The sequence below is a fragment of the Toxorhynchites rutilus genome, chromosome 3 (assembly GCF_029784135.1).
Source record: "Toxorhynchites rutilus septentrionalis strain SRP chromosome 3, ASM2978413v1, whole genome shotgun sequence".
In the NCBI taxonomy this organism is placed as follows: domain Eukaryota; kingdom Metazoa; phylum Arthropoda; class Insecta; order Diptera; family Culicidae; genus Toxorhynchites; species Toxorhynchites rutilus.
The window spans coordinates 68,651,353-68,666,781 of NC_073746.1; the positions used below are offsets into that span (position 1 = coordinate 68,651,353).

At 37.4% G+C, this 15,429-nt stretch overlaps 1 protein-coding gene across 1 annotated transcript; it reads right to left on the reverse strand.

The window, feature by feature from the left end:
* Positions 1–355: 355 nt before the first annotated feature.
* On the reverse strand, positions 356–10,478 carry LOC129777761 (elongation of very long chain fatty acids protein 7). The gene is made up of 4 exons (XM_055784227.1): positions 10,276–10,478; positions 1,580–1,854; positions 1,144–1,306; positions 356–1,059 (listed from the first exon to the last, which is right to left on the reverse strand). The coding sequence occupies exons 1-4, from the start codon at positions 10,331–10,333 to the stop codon at positions 743–745; spliced, it is 813 nt and encodes a 270-aa protein (XP_055640202.1). The 5' UTR covers positions 10,334–10,478; the 3' UTR covers positions 356–742.
* Between the last annotated feature and the right edge of the window lie 4,951 nt (positions 10,479–15,429).

Here is a 15,429-nt window from a genome sequence, read left to right on the forward strand (position 1 = left end):
CTGATGGGAAATTGTGTATGAGTTTTTATTGCCTGAGTAAAAATTGATGGAATTTTGAGTAAAACTAGTTAAGAGTGTAATGTTCACATGTCCAAAGGAGACAAATCCGCCTAACTCGCCAGAACTTTGCCCAATAGATAAATTTTGGGCGTAGGGCTCCGGAAAACAGAGAAGGTCTTCAAGAACGATCGGGATTTTAAGAAAGAGTGGATGAAAGTGTGTAAGAAAGATGAACTAAGCGTTGCACTTGATTTGATGGGTAGCGCATAGTCCAAGGTGCAGGCATTTAGACCAGGACAGGAAGTTAGAAAACCAACTCTGAAAAAACATAGCTAATATGCGTTCATTCATTCCCTGAGAGTTTCAAATGTATCCGACTTAAAATTAATTTTTGGTGATCATTTTTTACTGTTGCACTTTTTCCGAGTACTGTCTTTATGTGAATTGACTGACAAATATTTAATGGTTTGATTTCAAAAGATCTGAAAAGAGTACACCTGATACGAAAATAATTTTATTTCAAGCTTAAGTCTAGACTCTAGAGTATCTAGAGCCATGTATTTAACCCAGTGATTCGAAGAACGTAAAATGAAATTGGAGAAACAAGCTTGAATACTTTTAATTTTCTAGAATAAATTATATAATACTTTTTCTTATGCATAAAAATATTACAGCATTTTCATCATATCAATCGGCAACAACATCTCTATGCAAATCATCCGCCTTTTCTCCTGCTTACTCCTCACTGCGCCTTCTGTTTCCCGCAGCGCTCCCGCTGACCATACGCGTTCCGGTAAAAGTTCCAAAACAGAAACAGAAAGATGGTCACATTGATCACGAAGAAGAAGCTGAGCGAACGTGGCGCACTGCACTGGAAAGTTATGATAAGGAACAGATAGACCAACATGATGCCGAACTGCAGCAACTGCAGCGTCGTCATGTACTTCTTCCACCAGAGGTACTTCTGGTACCGGGGTCCAAGGGCCGCTATGAGGTAATACGTGTACATCACGATATGGACGAACGAGTTCAGGATGCCGAGAAAAGCGCCTTGGGCTCCTATAATTGGATGATAAGAAGAGAGGGAGAGAGAGAGTGAATCGATTGAACTAATTGAATTTGGTGATTTGTCACAACGCATACCTGGCAGATATTTGAGGTAGCCCCAAGTGAATACCACCATGATTGTGTGGTGATAAACGTGCAGGAATGAGACCTGATTGTGTTTTTTGCGCAGCACGAAGAACACCGTATCGAGCAGTTCGATCACCTTCATCACCAAATACCACCAGGTACCCTTCCAAATCTGCGAGATACAAGCAAACAAAAAAACGAGTATTAATCAAATCAAACGCAAAAAGGATGGTCTCCCGTCTGTAACGCATTTGTGTGTGGTGGCTCCGAATCCATCTCTAATAATTTTGACCTTGGAGTGATGCTGATGCACACTCTCAGTCCTCCTACGGCTAATTTCAGCCATATTTTGCCCCGGGTCGAGAATATTCAACGTTTCGGCGCGTGTTACGTTGGGAGAGCGAGATAATCTGATTAATGGTGGTAATTTAACTATTCCGCTTACCGCCATCTGTGTGCTTTTGTCCAATGCGGTGCTAGCATTGCAGGAAACATTGAACATATGACTCAGGCCGCCGATGAAGAAAGGCTGGATGCAGAGCAGGACCGAGAACACCACCTGAGTGGCGTTGTACAGTATGAGTGTCCTCTTCATTTCCAGCGGTTTGCGGTTCCGCATCCATCGAGGGCCGAGGTGCAGCACGAATGAGAGGTACAGCGCGGCGATGGCGAGAACCGGAATCGGTGAGCCCATCAGTGGCCAGTTGTCGATGATGGGGTCTGAAAGATTGCGATTGTATTATTAGTGGCTGAGTGGAGAATGTTTCTTGGGTATTAAGCGACGGTCTACCCACAAAGCTTGTGTTGGGTCATATAGAATAAATATTTTTTGTTGTGAATCCAGACTGTGCTTCGAAAACATTTTTCTAGTTTCTAATTTTTCAATGCTATGCATGTTTTTTGGATGGAAGAAAAACGCTCGAGAATTTGATTTTTCACGATAATGCGCCTAATCACAAGTTACTGATCGTGTGTAATTCTTGGGCTGGAAATCGCATGTGTCCCAAATCATCCAATGAATTCACCTTCATTTGCACTCTGTAATTTTTTGTTTCTAAAAATCAAGGCAAAGTTAAAAGGATATTTTCTAGCAACAAGTCGTTCGAACGTCTTCGACCGTATCATTGAACACCATTCCGCAAAATCAGCTAGAACACCTATTTAAATCGCTATTAAATCGTTGTGAAAGTGTATTTAAGCAGAGGGAAACTATTTAGCATAATAAAATCAACAAATATTACTTGCTGATTTTTACCACTTGTCCCGGCACGTTATTGAACATGATACAAAATGAATTCAATTAAGTCAGGATTCTGTTCACAAATCCGTTAACCGGAAAACAAATTGATTCGGGAAATCCGTTGACGCAAATTCTGGACAAGCGGATACCGAACGATGCGCTTACGTAATATGAAATTCATTCTGTTATTTGAGGTGAGGCGAAATTCGTGTTTCTAAACATAAACGATTTCGGTGCTGATTTTTCGTTTGGATCGTCTTGAATCATACACCTTTCGGCATAATAATTTGAATGAAATAGTCGAAAAATTATATATGGATTAATGAATTATCAAGAAAAATATGTTTGTTCACCACAGGATTGATTTGCTTAGGATAATTAGGATAATAAGATAAATTCTGTGGATAAATATAGAAAGTAAATCAGCTTTTTCACATCGGGAGAATCACTTGTGTCAAACACAGTGTATTAATTGAGATTCGGGACTGGCTGTGAACATGAACATTAACCCGAGTTATTTGAATATTTGTTGAATTATTATTTCTGGAAATGGCGTTCAACGCATCGGTTGAAGACGTACGAATGGACATAAGTGTTATTTTTAAGAATTCCATAATTTTCGACAAAAAAAGAAAAATCACATAATGCAAATCGGATCATGATTCAGATAGCCAGATAGCCTTCGGAATGAATTCAGATGATTCTGGCCATCAAATAATTCCAAACTATGTGATAACATTCTCAGTAACTGCTGAAAATAAATAATGAATTTGCCACCCTGCGCAACATCGAGAATAAAAATTGTTCATTTATACTGCTAAAAGCACGATATCACTTCTAGGTGGATTAATTCGATTTTTTTCATAATCCAACTGATATTCGTGATGAGTTCAGACCTTGGTTGAATAAAATTATCCCTCTCGCGATCGATAAACCTCTATGCTTCATATATTACAAACCTGTCCATATAACCCCCATTTTACCTGCATCGAAAAAAAAAGTTGTATTTTTCAGTCTGTTTTAATTTCAGTAAAAAAAAATTGAAAAACACTTTTTTGTAAAATATTTGATCAATTAGGTAGAGAGACAGTATATTGAATTGCAAGAAACCGCATCAAAGTTTTGGGAAACAATGAGTTTCCAAAGATATAATTGAAGTTCTTCTTAACATGTCCGTTTTACCCCAGATTTTTGAAGATTTTGCTTAAATTTCCACCAGGAATTGTTTGTATCAATATTGTAGCGAAATTAAGAAAGTTGGGTGTCGAAGAACAAATTGTAGAGCTATTAGAGAGCTTCAAGAAACAATCAAGTTTAATCTGAATTTTTAGGATAAAATTAATAATAACACATTAAAAATTACTATCTTTTAAGTTTTCACTTCCAAAATGTTATTAAAATCAACTAATTTAGATGTTTCACTACTATATTCTGTACTATATTTTCTCATCTTTCAAATGGAAGCAACATAATTGTTTCCCGTACAGTACTTTTTAATGTAGAGCCAGTTTGAGGCAACACAGTCCGAACCAAAAACAAAAGTTTTATAATTCTGTCATTGTTGAAATTCGAATATATGCGTAGAAAGATTTTTTTCATTAAATATGATCGTCTATCACCTCTTGAGAGATAATATACATGCATAAAAAACGAATTACTCGATTATATACAGGATTCGAGTGAAAAGAAATCCGAGACTGTATATAGTCGAGTACGCCCTGTATTTAAATTCCTACAAATATTTCGTTCAAAATATGATGACATTTTAAACGAAATATTCAATCTATTGCAGAAAAAACGATTCTATCCTGAAAAAAAAACAAAACATTGAAAAGCGCCTGTCTGTCTTTTTGTCGTTCTGCCTTTCTGTCTTTCTGTCTTTCTGTCTTTCTGTCTTTCTGTCTTTCTGTCTTTCTGTCTTTCTGTCTTTCTGTCTTTCTGTCTTTCTGTCTTTCTGTCTTTCTGTCTTTCTGTCTTTCTGTCTCTCTGTCTATCTAATTCTTATGGACTCGGAAACTACTCGGAATCAACATGAAAATTGGTATGTTTTAAGGGTCGAGGAAGGTTCTTATGATAGTTTGAGACCCCTCCCCCGCTCTGAGTTGGGGCTGCCATACAAACGAAACACAAATTTCTGCATTACTCGGAAATTAGTTAAGCAAATAAAACCAAATTAGGCATATGGAGTTTTTGGGGGGCAATAAATGTTTCTATGGTGGTTAGATACTCCACCCTCCTCTTTGAGGGGGAGCTGCCATACAAATGAAACACAAATTTCTGCCTAACTTGAAAACTAATTAAACAAAAGGAGCCGAATTTGGCATATAGAGGTTCTAGGGGACGATAAACGTTTCTATGGTAATTCGACACTCCTCCCTCCTCTCTAAGGAGAGGCTACCATACAAATAAAACACAAATTTCTGCATTACTCGAAAACTAATCAATCAAATGGAGCCAAATTTGGCATGTGAAGGTTTTTGAATATGATAAATGTTTCTATGATGGTATGACACCCCTCCCTCCTCTGAAATGGAAGGGGTCCCGTAAAATAATACACATATTTCAACCAAACATATTCCAACCAAACATGACAATCGATTTTTTTTAATGTGATAAAACGCAGTCCTATATCTTCTTTTATCTATATAAATAAAAATGGATCATCGAATGTGTTGATAAGAGCACAACTTGAGAAAGGAATTGTCCGATTTAGAGCTGTCTTTATTATATCATATTTTCTGTATCAAACATTTATTCCATGTAACGGAGAGACATGTTATTTATAAGTGGTTGAAAAATCTTGAATGAGGATTGTGTCTGAAAATAATCTGATATTATAATAATGAGTTTTGGTAGAAGTACTAGGAATTTCATAGTATAAGGTAATTTTAAAGGGTAGATTAGAAAATCAATAAATGAACAGTTCGGCGATTAGACCTATGAACGTGTGCTTAATAAACGTGATTGTGATAACGAAAAAAGAATTTTGGGCGGGACGAAGTTTGCCGGGTCAGCTAGTCATAAATAAAAATTTAAAAAATTATATATAAATTATATAAAAATTATATATTATTATAAAAAAACAAATTCTACACAGCATAATCCGTTAAAAATAACTTCAGATAAAGTCAGATAAAGTAATCATTGAAGAAATATATAAACAAAATGTGCAGTAAACTGTCCACATCATCGTTACTATTATTCGTCAAAAATTTAAAAAACATTATTCGGCTGTTAAGAAAATACAGCTTTAGTGTGTGAAATACAGTGCCTCTTGAATTCTGTAAATGTTGTTGCGCATTTAATATGTCTTGGCATCGAGTTCAAAACATTCATTTCTTTGGAATACAACGAATTTTGTGAAGCACACGACAAGGAATGAGCTGTTCTTAATTCATTCGCGTTTCTAGTGTTATATCTATGAAAATCGCTTGCTCTTTCAACTCAATCACTCAAATATCGAGGCAGGAAACCGTTAACTACTTTAAAAATTAACACCATTGTTAAATAAATTCTTTGCTTCACGAATAGCCATTGCAGAGCGTCCAGCATCAAAGATGTGTAAGTGAACCTATCACATTTTAGAATCAACCGCATTATTTTGTTCTGAAAGCGCTGTAACCTCGATATTTGTGTGTCATTGACAGAATGGAAGAACAAAAGTCTAAATGAGGATAGATGATTGATTTGTACAATAGTATTTTGCTGTGAATGGTCCAATCGTTTTTCAATCGATATATGATTCCATACTTTTTGGAAATTTTCTTGATGACATTGTCAATGAGAGTATTTAACTTGAGTATGTCATCAATAATCACGCCACGATATTTAATTTCCCGAACGCGATTAATAGTCTCATCATCAATTACAATAGAGACGTTTTCATTAGATTTCATATAGACGATTTCGCGAGATCACCATATATCCTGATTTGAATCACGACCTGATTTAAATCATTAGCTGCAATGAACAATGCAGTATCATCTGCAGAAAGATTGATGTCACAAAATCGTAAAGCTCGTCGCATGTCATTGATGTACATAATAAATAAAATGGGCCCTAATACACTTCCCTGGGGTACTCCAAGATTATTCCCTACAGGACTGGAAATGAAATCGTTAGAAATATTCCGCTGAGTTCTGTCATACAAATAGCTTTCAAACCATTTATATACAGTACTCGTAATTCCAAAGCGCTTATTCGTATTCAACAACAAGGGCCTTGAAATTGTCACGAAAGCGCGCTTTTGATCCAAGAAAACAGCAACAATCGTGTCTTTACCTTCTAGTTTTTTGTTCCATTTTGCACCAAGTTCAATGCGGTTTCACAGGAATGACCTTCCCGATATCCCGATTGTTCTGGCATTAGCAAAGCGTTACGATTTAAATAGTCCAACAGCTGGCATTTAACAACTAGTTCCAATATTTTATCTAATGTGTGCCACATGTTGATGGGACAAAACTCTTCGTATCGTTCCAGCATCCTTCTGAATTGGGACTATTAGGGATTTCTTCCATACCATACCAGCACCATGCCCAGTCAATAAAGATTTATTACTAAGGTCCAGCAACATGTAAGCAATTAAATGAAAGCAATCTTGACTAACTCTAGCGTTAATATTAGCTACTCCTGCCGTTTTTCCTAAAGAAAAGCCATTACAGGTCGGACTCGATTATCCGGAGACTCGATTATCCGGGATTCGATTAACCGGAATTTTAGACTCGATTATCCGGAGTATTTCATTTTTGATTTTCGGAAATTTTGAATAAATGGGTATCAAATGAAAGGGCTTGACTAGTAGAACATATTTATTTATGAAAAATGCAAATCCAAAATGGCTGCCAACACAAAATGGCGCTATATATGTTTTTGTTCACAACCACATAAATATGGGCATCAAATGAAAGGGCTTGACTAATAGATCACATTTATTTATGGAAAAGGCAAATCCAAAATGGCCGCCACCACAAGATGGCGCCATATTTTTTTTTCACAACCCCATCAATATGGGTATCAAATGAAAGTGCTCGCCTGGTAGAACACAGTAGATAATGAAAAATTCAAATCCAAGATGACCGCAGTTCCCAAATAAACAATTATTTTAATGGTTCCATTCAACTTGCCCTGTTTGTATGTACGTTTGAGTGTTTGTAGGGTTGTCCCACATTAATTGAAATTTGACCCCATTCCTGACCACTGATTGGTCTGAAATTTGGTACATACCTTTAATTCTACTGTCATTATAAAAATGCATATTCCATGATCTAGAAAAATTCAATTTGGCCGCCGCTAAAAATGGCTGATTGGCTTGACTTGGAGAATACACTACATGGAATACGCAGTTTTATAATGACAATAGCATTTAGGGTGTCTTCTAAATTTCAGATCAATCAGTCAACAGGAACGGGGTAAATTTTCTATTAATGTGGGACAACCCTACAAACATTCAAACATACATACAAATAGGTCAAGCTGAATGAAAATATTTATAAAGTAATTAGTTATTTGGGGACTGCGGCCATCTTGGATTTAGATTTTTAATAAATAAACGTGTTCAACAAGTAAATCAAAAGTTATGGACCGCGGTTTGATATTCCTAGGCCAAAAAAGATTTCAAAATTTTCCATAAAATTTTCCACTCTTTACAGATACACGGGCCAAAAGTTGTGCAGTCCACTGAACATTCAACAAGAGCCAAAAGTTGTACCGCTCATGACAACTCTACACGAGCTGATGATTGCGCCGGCTAGCGACCATTCTATCCTGGATTCCTCGAGTCGAGAAAGATGCACCACGCTAGATATGGGTTACAGACTAGGGGGGCGTTGCTGATTAATGGTCAGCTGCATCCCAATAGGAAGTATCCCGTGTCGGGCACACGTACAGAGCATTGGAGACAACAACATCCCAATTACGAAAACACTTGTAATACTAACCTCGAGCCAACCGCGAGTAATCGGTTACATATTACTAACATAGATAAAAAGAAAAATTGTCAAAGTATTGGACTCCCGGCCCCGTGAGGCTAACGCCATATGAGCCTTGATTAAAATATATATTTTGGAAAAAAAAACAAGTAAATCAATTTCATTTGATATACATATTGATGAGGTTCTGAGAAAATATGTAATCCGCCATTTTGTAGTGGCCTCCATTATTTGATTTACATTTCCTATAAATAACTGTGTTCTACTGATCAAGCCCTTTCATTCGATACGAATATTGATGGGGTTTTGGGGAAACCCATATTGATGGGATTTAAAGAAAATATGTACATAATCCGCCATTCTGAAACGGCCGCCATCTTGGATTTTTAAGATCATGGAATACGCACTTTTATAATGACACTAGAGATAAAGACGTGTTCCAAATTTCAGCTCAAACGGTCAACAGGAAGGGGGTTAAATCTTTATTAATGTGGTACAGCGCTACAGACAAAGTTACAAATATACAAGCTAGATAAAACCGTTTAATAAATAAGTACAAATCATAATTGACGGGCTTAGAATGAAAGGGGTGTGGATGATTTGATCGATTTCTCTACATCGACTCTCTCTTTTGGTCATAGCTTAGCCTCAAATACATTCCCAGCTATATTTGACAATTCTATAGCAAACTTAAATTGGAACGTTTTTGCAATTGAGTTATTAACTAAAGAAAAAGTTGATAAAGAGAAATCGATCAAGTCACTTACACCCCTTGCATTCTAAGCCTCTCAATTATATTACGTTTACCGAGAGAAAATCCGTCTTTTTTCATGATTCGATTATCCGGAGGATACGATTGTCCGGAGAGACAAAAAAAATCAATACTCCGGATAATCGAGTCCGACCTGTACTTCTAAGTTCGTTTATTGTAATTGTGTGAAAATTTTCAAATCTACAACTACTTTTAACCGGTTGTTTTATTTCATCAGGTTCTTCGACCAGTTCAATTGATTGATTGATCAATGCAACACTATTGATGAAATAATCGTTAAACTTAGATGCTATTACCTGCTCAGAATGTTCAAATGTGCCATTAAAAGTTATGGACCGCGGTTTGATATTCCTAGGCTTCAATAAAGATTTCAAAATTTTCCATAACTCTTTGATGTTGCTTTGATGCTGATCAATATTCCTTTTAGTCGCAAACAGCATGCAAAAAAAAATCGTTCATATTTCACTTTCTCTCATAAGGTCATTGCTTTAATTCAAACGAAAACTACAAAATAAAATTAATTCCACTGAACACAATGAGTTGTATACATGAAATTTCATGAGCAGTAGACCTAGACCTAGACCCATTTTTGTGCTTGTATGGATGTCATCCTCACAACAACTCACATCGTACTTCAAGGAATATTATGACATAATTATAACTAGTTATACCAACTGGCTGAATTACAATAAAGAAAAACATACTTAGAAATGTTTTTGCCTTTGTGAAACGAAGTTTTTCACTCAACAAATAAAATAGTCTATTAGTATTAATGAAAAACATTGCTCCTATGATATTTTTTTAAAGTAAAATTGAATCCCAATCACACTCCCGTCCAACACTATCACTGAGAATCATTGTTGCAGAATGTCACGTGTCTAAAATACCAAATAGATGACCCCCAAAAGGGAACGATCAAAGAGGTTAGAACTATCGCGACACTTTAAGTTATTCATTATAATCTACTCTCTCGCCTTTTAATATCAGAAATTACTATCACTAGAAAAAAAAAAACACAAATAAAACAATAGGATTCATGGCTGAAATTAGCATAAATATTCCTGACTTATTTCACTCAAAAAGAGTGAGTGACAGTAATTGCCAATGTCTCACATTATTGATTCATTGATCTTGAGCAAAAAGATAGAAAAATAGTGGAATGAAGTTTGGGGATTTAACAAAATTCATGTAACCCACTGTACCTGCTCCTTCCGTCATATTCTTGTATTTGTTAGAGAATGTCACCGCGTAGTGATCCATGTCTCGTCCGTACAATCCAAAACTCCGATCGCACCTACACGAATTCCCACACTCAAAATCCTTGATCACAACCTTCTTCCAGCTATAAACAAAAGAATTGGTCAACCACTTTCGCTCCGGCGACCTCGAGCTGAACTCGAGCAAGTTCCACGTAAGACTGGTGCGAACATTACCTACAACCACAAGCCACGTTCCGCGTTTCCGACGGGGCAGGGACAGGGACAGGTTCAGAGTTCGAACCTTTTAGTGGCAAAATTCCTGAAAGAAAGCGAAATTTCTCCCTGCGGCGATGTGCAAGTTCGCATGCCGCTCTTAATGATCGCGCAAGTTCCACTCGACGGCGAACAAATACACCGAAGAGGCACAGCGCTTGGTTACGGGGCAGCCTTTTTGTAGGTTATACGGTTCGTTGCAGTTGTGAGAGTGCATCAGTGCACACGGTACCTTCGGCAGGAGATGCATCCAATGAGACGTAGGTGGTTAAATAATAAAAATAGGTATTCACAATGTTGTTGCCTCGTGAGACACTTCATCATGAAGGCTCAGCGCTATTTGATTGTGGAAAGAAAACGACCACTCGTAGTGGTCGTCTCCTTTGGTCATTTCTCTGGAGGGCCTCTTAGCGGTGGAGAAGAAATCTCGCGTAACTTTTGAAAAGGTCCAATGTAACATTTTCGTCAACTCGAGAAAAACGAAGTTGAAGACCCGAACATTATTCCGCGAATTGTCTTAAAAGTTATCGATCTTTATCGCTCCTCTCACCACTAGCGATCAAGAATAGCTCTCCAAAACCAATCGTAGCTGTTGTTCCGTGATTTGAGTTTAAAGTTGAAGCCAAGGAGCGAAAAATGTTGCATTGGACGTTTTGACTGCCCGCGTTTGCACATTGGACATATTACGTTGCACGATAAGAATTTGAAACTAACTACTAAACAACAATCCAAAAATCAGCATTTCGTTTTAAAGACAGATTATTATTGTTATCACCCGTTGAATTGAACTGAAATCGATAACAACTACTGTAAGAAACAAAAACTCAAAACGACCGAAGTACGACTTCGTGTTGTTTTGACTGCTTTGTTACTTCGGACGTTTCGGGCATCGGAGGAAAGTGGCGTCCGAAGTAACAGCCGGGTGCTTAAAATCCGAATCTGTACATTGGATATTTTTTGTATCGGCGATAAAAAGATGAAGACGGCGCCAGTGGTTGTATGGTTAGCGTAACAGCCTCACAATCCGATCGGCCTGGGTTCAATCCCAGCTGGCGTCGTTGGGATTTTCTGAGGCGAAAAATCTCTGGTTACGTCTTCCTTCGGAGCGGAAGTAAAAGAAGTTGGCCCGGCTCATGAGTTGTTGAGTCTGATAGGTAGGAACAGGTGGAGTCGCCTCCCTGATGTCGGTGATTGGCACTAAAGTGGCGGAAATAGGCCGACGAAAAATAAGCGAAGATAAAAAAAAAAAATAAAAAGATGAAGAAAATAGATACGTGATCGATTGTTTTTGTAATGCATTCAATGATTGAAGACTAATAGCGTGCATCCATTAACTCGATTTGTTTACATTTGTTACATAGGACCTTTTCAAAAGTTACGCGAGAAATCATCAACAAGCATAATGCATTCTGCATCAGCGTATTGGCGAAGAAAGTTTATCACTTTTGCTATACCTGCTGACCGCGCAAATGAATGAAATCAATTTCCTAGTGGCGATGGTTTTGCCTAGCAAAAATCTACATTTGGTCTATGTGGACAGCTGTTCGAGTGATTATAACGGTAGCTTTGATTACACTTTTGTAATTTTTTATAGGTGGGAATTAATATTCAATAATTTTGAATATTATATGATTTTTTAAAGAAAATTTGATCAACTTTTTATTGTTTTGATTTATCAAATGTTTATCGAAAAATGCATTCGTCGATAAAGGAATTGTGTTATGCCCTCAAGAACATGTATACATGTATTCATAATATGCATCTAGACTTTAAAAACATCTTAATACATTTTATATTAGTTAAAATAGTTATGCTGGAAAAAAAACTTTATTTCTGTTATGAAATCCCACTCTTTCCATGCTGCACTATGATATACGCAAATTGTTAACCAAATGATTGATTGATACTCTAGCAGCTCAGTTTGATCGAAATCTAAAATACTAAGTAGCGTTTCGCTCCAATGTTCTAATTCAATCGAAAATCTAAATATAAATGAATAATGAGAATTCGAAGTCGTTTGAAAAATAACCTTATAATGTAATGTTGAAGCGATTCATAAATGCTATAATCCAATTACATTGTAATTACATGCGTAACTGCCACTAATCATCGCGCTACATTAATCACATGTGCGAAGGAACCGTTAATGAGATATCGCGTGATAAACATTGATCGGGATCTTTTTTGATGGATTATTCGTTTCTATTTAGTTCTACACAAGTGCATTTCATTAGTCGTACTCATTGCACTATCCATTCTAGCTTGAAATTGGAATAGTCAGATTGCGTTGCTGATCTCTACCTTGCGAATGATATCATTATTCAAACGCAATTGTGCTCTGGTACCGACGTCAAAGCGCAAAGCGCCGATTGAATTCAATAACTAAAGAAAAGTGAAAAAAATATTCATTCGATATTTATTTGAAAATAAATCGATAAATAAACCCAAAAAGGTCCTTTTATGCACTCGCTTGCACTGTTGTTGATTTACCAGATATCACGAACAGTGAGTGAATCGTATCCCAGAAAAGTGATCGGTTGTTTTCTAAAAGAAAGAATGCATATATTAGAAAATAATACTGAATCGACAGATATACAATAAAACGTTGGGTTTGAATGGAAAAAAAAATACAATTTATTATGTCACGTGAAAAGGGGTAAAACTGTACTCATGTTCACCAACGAAATCGTGCATTTACTGGAAATGATTTCTACTTGAATACAGTGGGGGAAAATCCTATAAGCGCACCTGGGTTTTCTGAAAATTCTAGATAGAATGTGTACTAACTTTGTTGTTTAAGTCATCATTGGGGCAAACATATTTTTTTACTAAAACATTTTTAAAATTATGGTGCGAAATTCTCATAAACGCAACTGGCATTTTAATTATATTTTCCCACCAATATGTAAACATCTTGGCCATTTTTCAACACATCCTGGTAAGGTTGTAACGTGAGAACGAGTTAACCACAATCAGCTAAGCAGTGAAGTAGCGCAATTGAATTTGAAGCACGATGCCGAAAGGAAAGTTCTTGGACGAAACTGAGCGGAGATTAATAACCGAATTGAAGGATATTGGTTTAAGCAACCGGGAGATAGCAAAGAGGATCGATAGAGGAGAAACAGTGGTCCGGCATTTTTTCAAGAAGGGCCCAAAATATGGCATCAGAAGGAAGAATAAAGGTAACTGCAAAATTTCAAACCGCGACCGGAACCGCATCATTCAGCTTGGGGAGACTGGAAAATTCCCATATCCAAACGACGTGTTTCCCAAATTTTGCGAGGATCTGGACATCTGGTTTACACGAAGAAGGCAAAGAAACCAAACCTCACCCCAAGGCACATTAAAGCAAGATTGGATTTCGCTAAACAGCACATGGATTGGAAGGCAGAGTGGGATGAAGTGATCTTCTCCGACGAGAAAAAGTTCAATCTTGATGGTCCCGACTACTGCGCGTATTATTGGCATGATCTACGAAGTGAAGTGAAGTTGAGCAGGAATTTTGGTGGTGGAAGTCTCATGGTGAGGGCTGCGTTTTCGAGAAAAGGGAAGACTCCTATCGCCACTATTTCGACAAGGATGAACTCCGACAACTATGTAGAGCTACTGGACAGTGTTTTGGTGCCATTTACAGAAGACATTATGGACGAAAACTTCATCTTCCAGCAGGATAATGCTGCCATTCACGTAAGCAAGAAATCATTGTCATGGTTTTCCGAAAGAAACATTCAGGTTATGGACTGGCCAGCTCGTAGCTCGGATCTCAATCCCATCGAGAATCTCTGGGGAATCCTGGCAAGGCGAGTCTACAGTGGTGGACGGCAATTTGCAACAGTTCGTGAGTTGGAGAGATGTGTAAGGGACGAGTGGAATAAAATTCCACATGAAATGTTGGATAATCTGATTGAGTCAATGCCAAACCGTGTCAATGAAACTATTCTGAAAAATGGTAAACCAACCAAATATTGAATGCTGTCATTTTCATGTATAAATCGTTCTTTGAGAATAAAGTCTGATGTGCGTTTATAAGAATTTCTACCTTGAAAACACGTTTTTCTCATTCTGAATAACTGTTGAGAATAGGATTGGGACTTTTCTTGGCAAGATAAACTTGATGTTCGAAGGTCATTTAAATCCCATGAAAATATTTTGGAAATATATAAGTTACGGACAGGTGTGTCAGAGAACCCTACAATAGATTATCAACAGCAGCTGCATTGCCGCCACCCATGGCGGTATCAAATTCGAACGGCATAATTGCCGCCAACAGATAAGCGCGCGAGGTGCAGATTCAGCGATCCCGGAGACTGGAAATGGGAACATAAACATCTCGACAGCATCGGTTCGCATCATCGGATAAACATAAACAACGGACGGACAACAACAACGGCATGGAATGCTGACGAAGTGTTTTGTGATTAATAAAAGCTTTTGGAAAATAAAATCTAGTTAGTTCTAGTTAGGACCTGGCGCAGTCAAGTGTTAGTTTTTAAAAAAACCCGAACGTTGCCCAGCAACTATAACTGGCGCGTGTCGGTAGTTGGTGTTAAAAGTTGTGTTTCCAGCGTTGCAGCTATTTTCGGCGGCTTACCGAAAATTTGCTGGACAACAACGAAGCATCCGAGCTACGCTCTATCAGTCACCGAGACGACAGCATATCGCATTATAGCGACAGAAGGGACGAAGTGAGTCTTAGCAGAAACTTGTTCAAACTCTGCCAAACGACCACTGTCGAAACCTTCTACGGAGAAGTGTGCAACATTATCTCTCTTCTAATCAATCTGTTGAACTTGAGCACAAATAATGAAGAAGTTAAAGCAGCAAAAAGTACGTTTTAGCAGGTTTAAAAGAACCTCTAGGACCTATAATAAGGGCCCAATCCCC

What these genes read in the sequence shown, in the direction of transcription:
- LOC129777761 (XM_055784227.1), bottom strand. Translation starts at nt 10,333, where the DNA reads ATGGATCACTACGCGGTGACATTCTCTAACAAATACAAGAATATGACG. An exon ending in GAATATGACGGAAGGAGCAG is followed by an intron (nt 1,855 to 10,275) that starts GTACAGTGGGTT and finishes GCAATCTTTCAG; the next exon opens with ACCCCATCATCGACAACTGG. An exon ending in ACAAAAGCACACAGATGGCG is followed by an intron (nt 1,307 to 1,579) that starts GTAAGCGGAATA and finishes TGTATCTCGCAG; the next exon opens with ATTTGGAAGGGTACCTGGTG.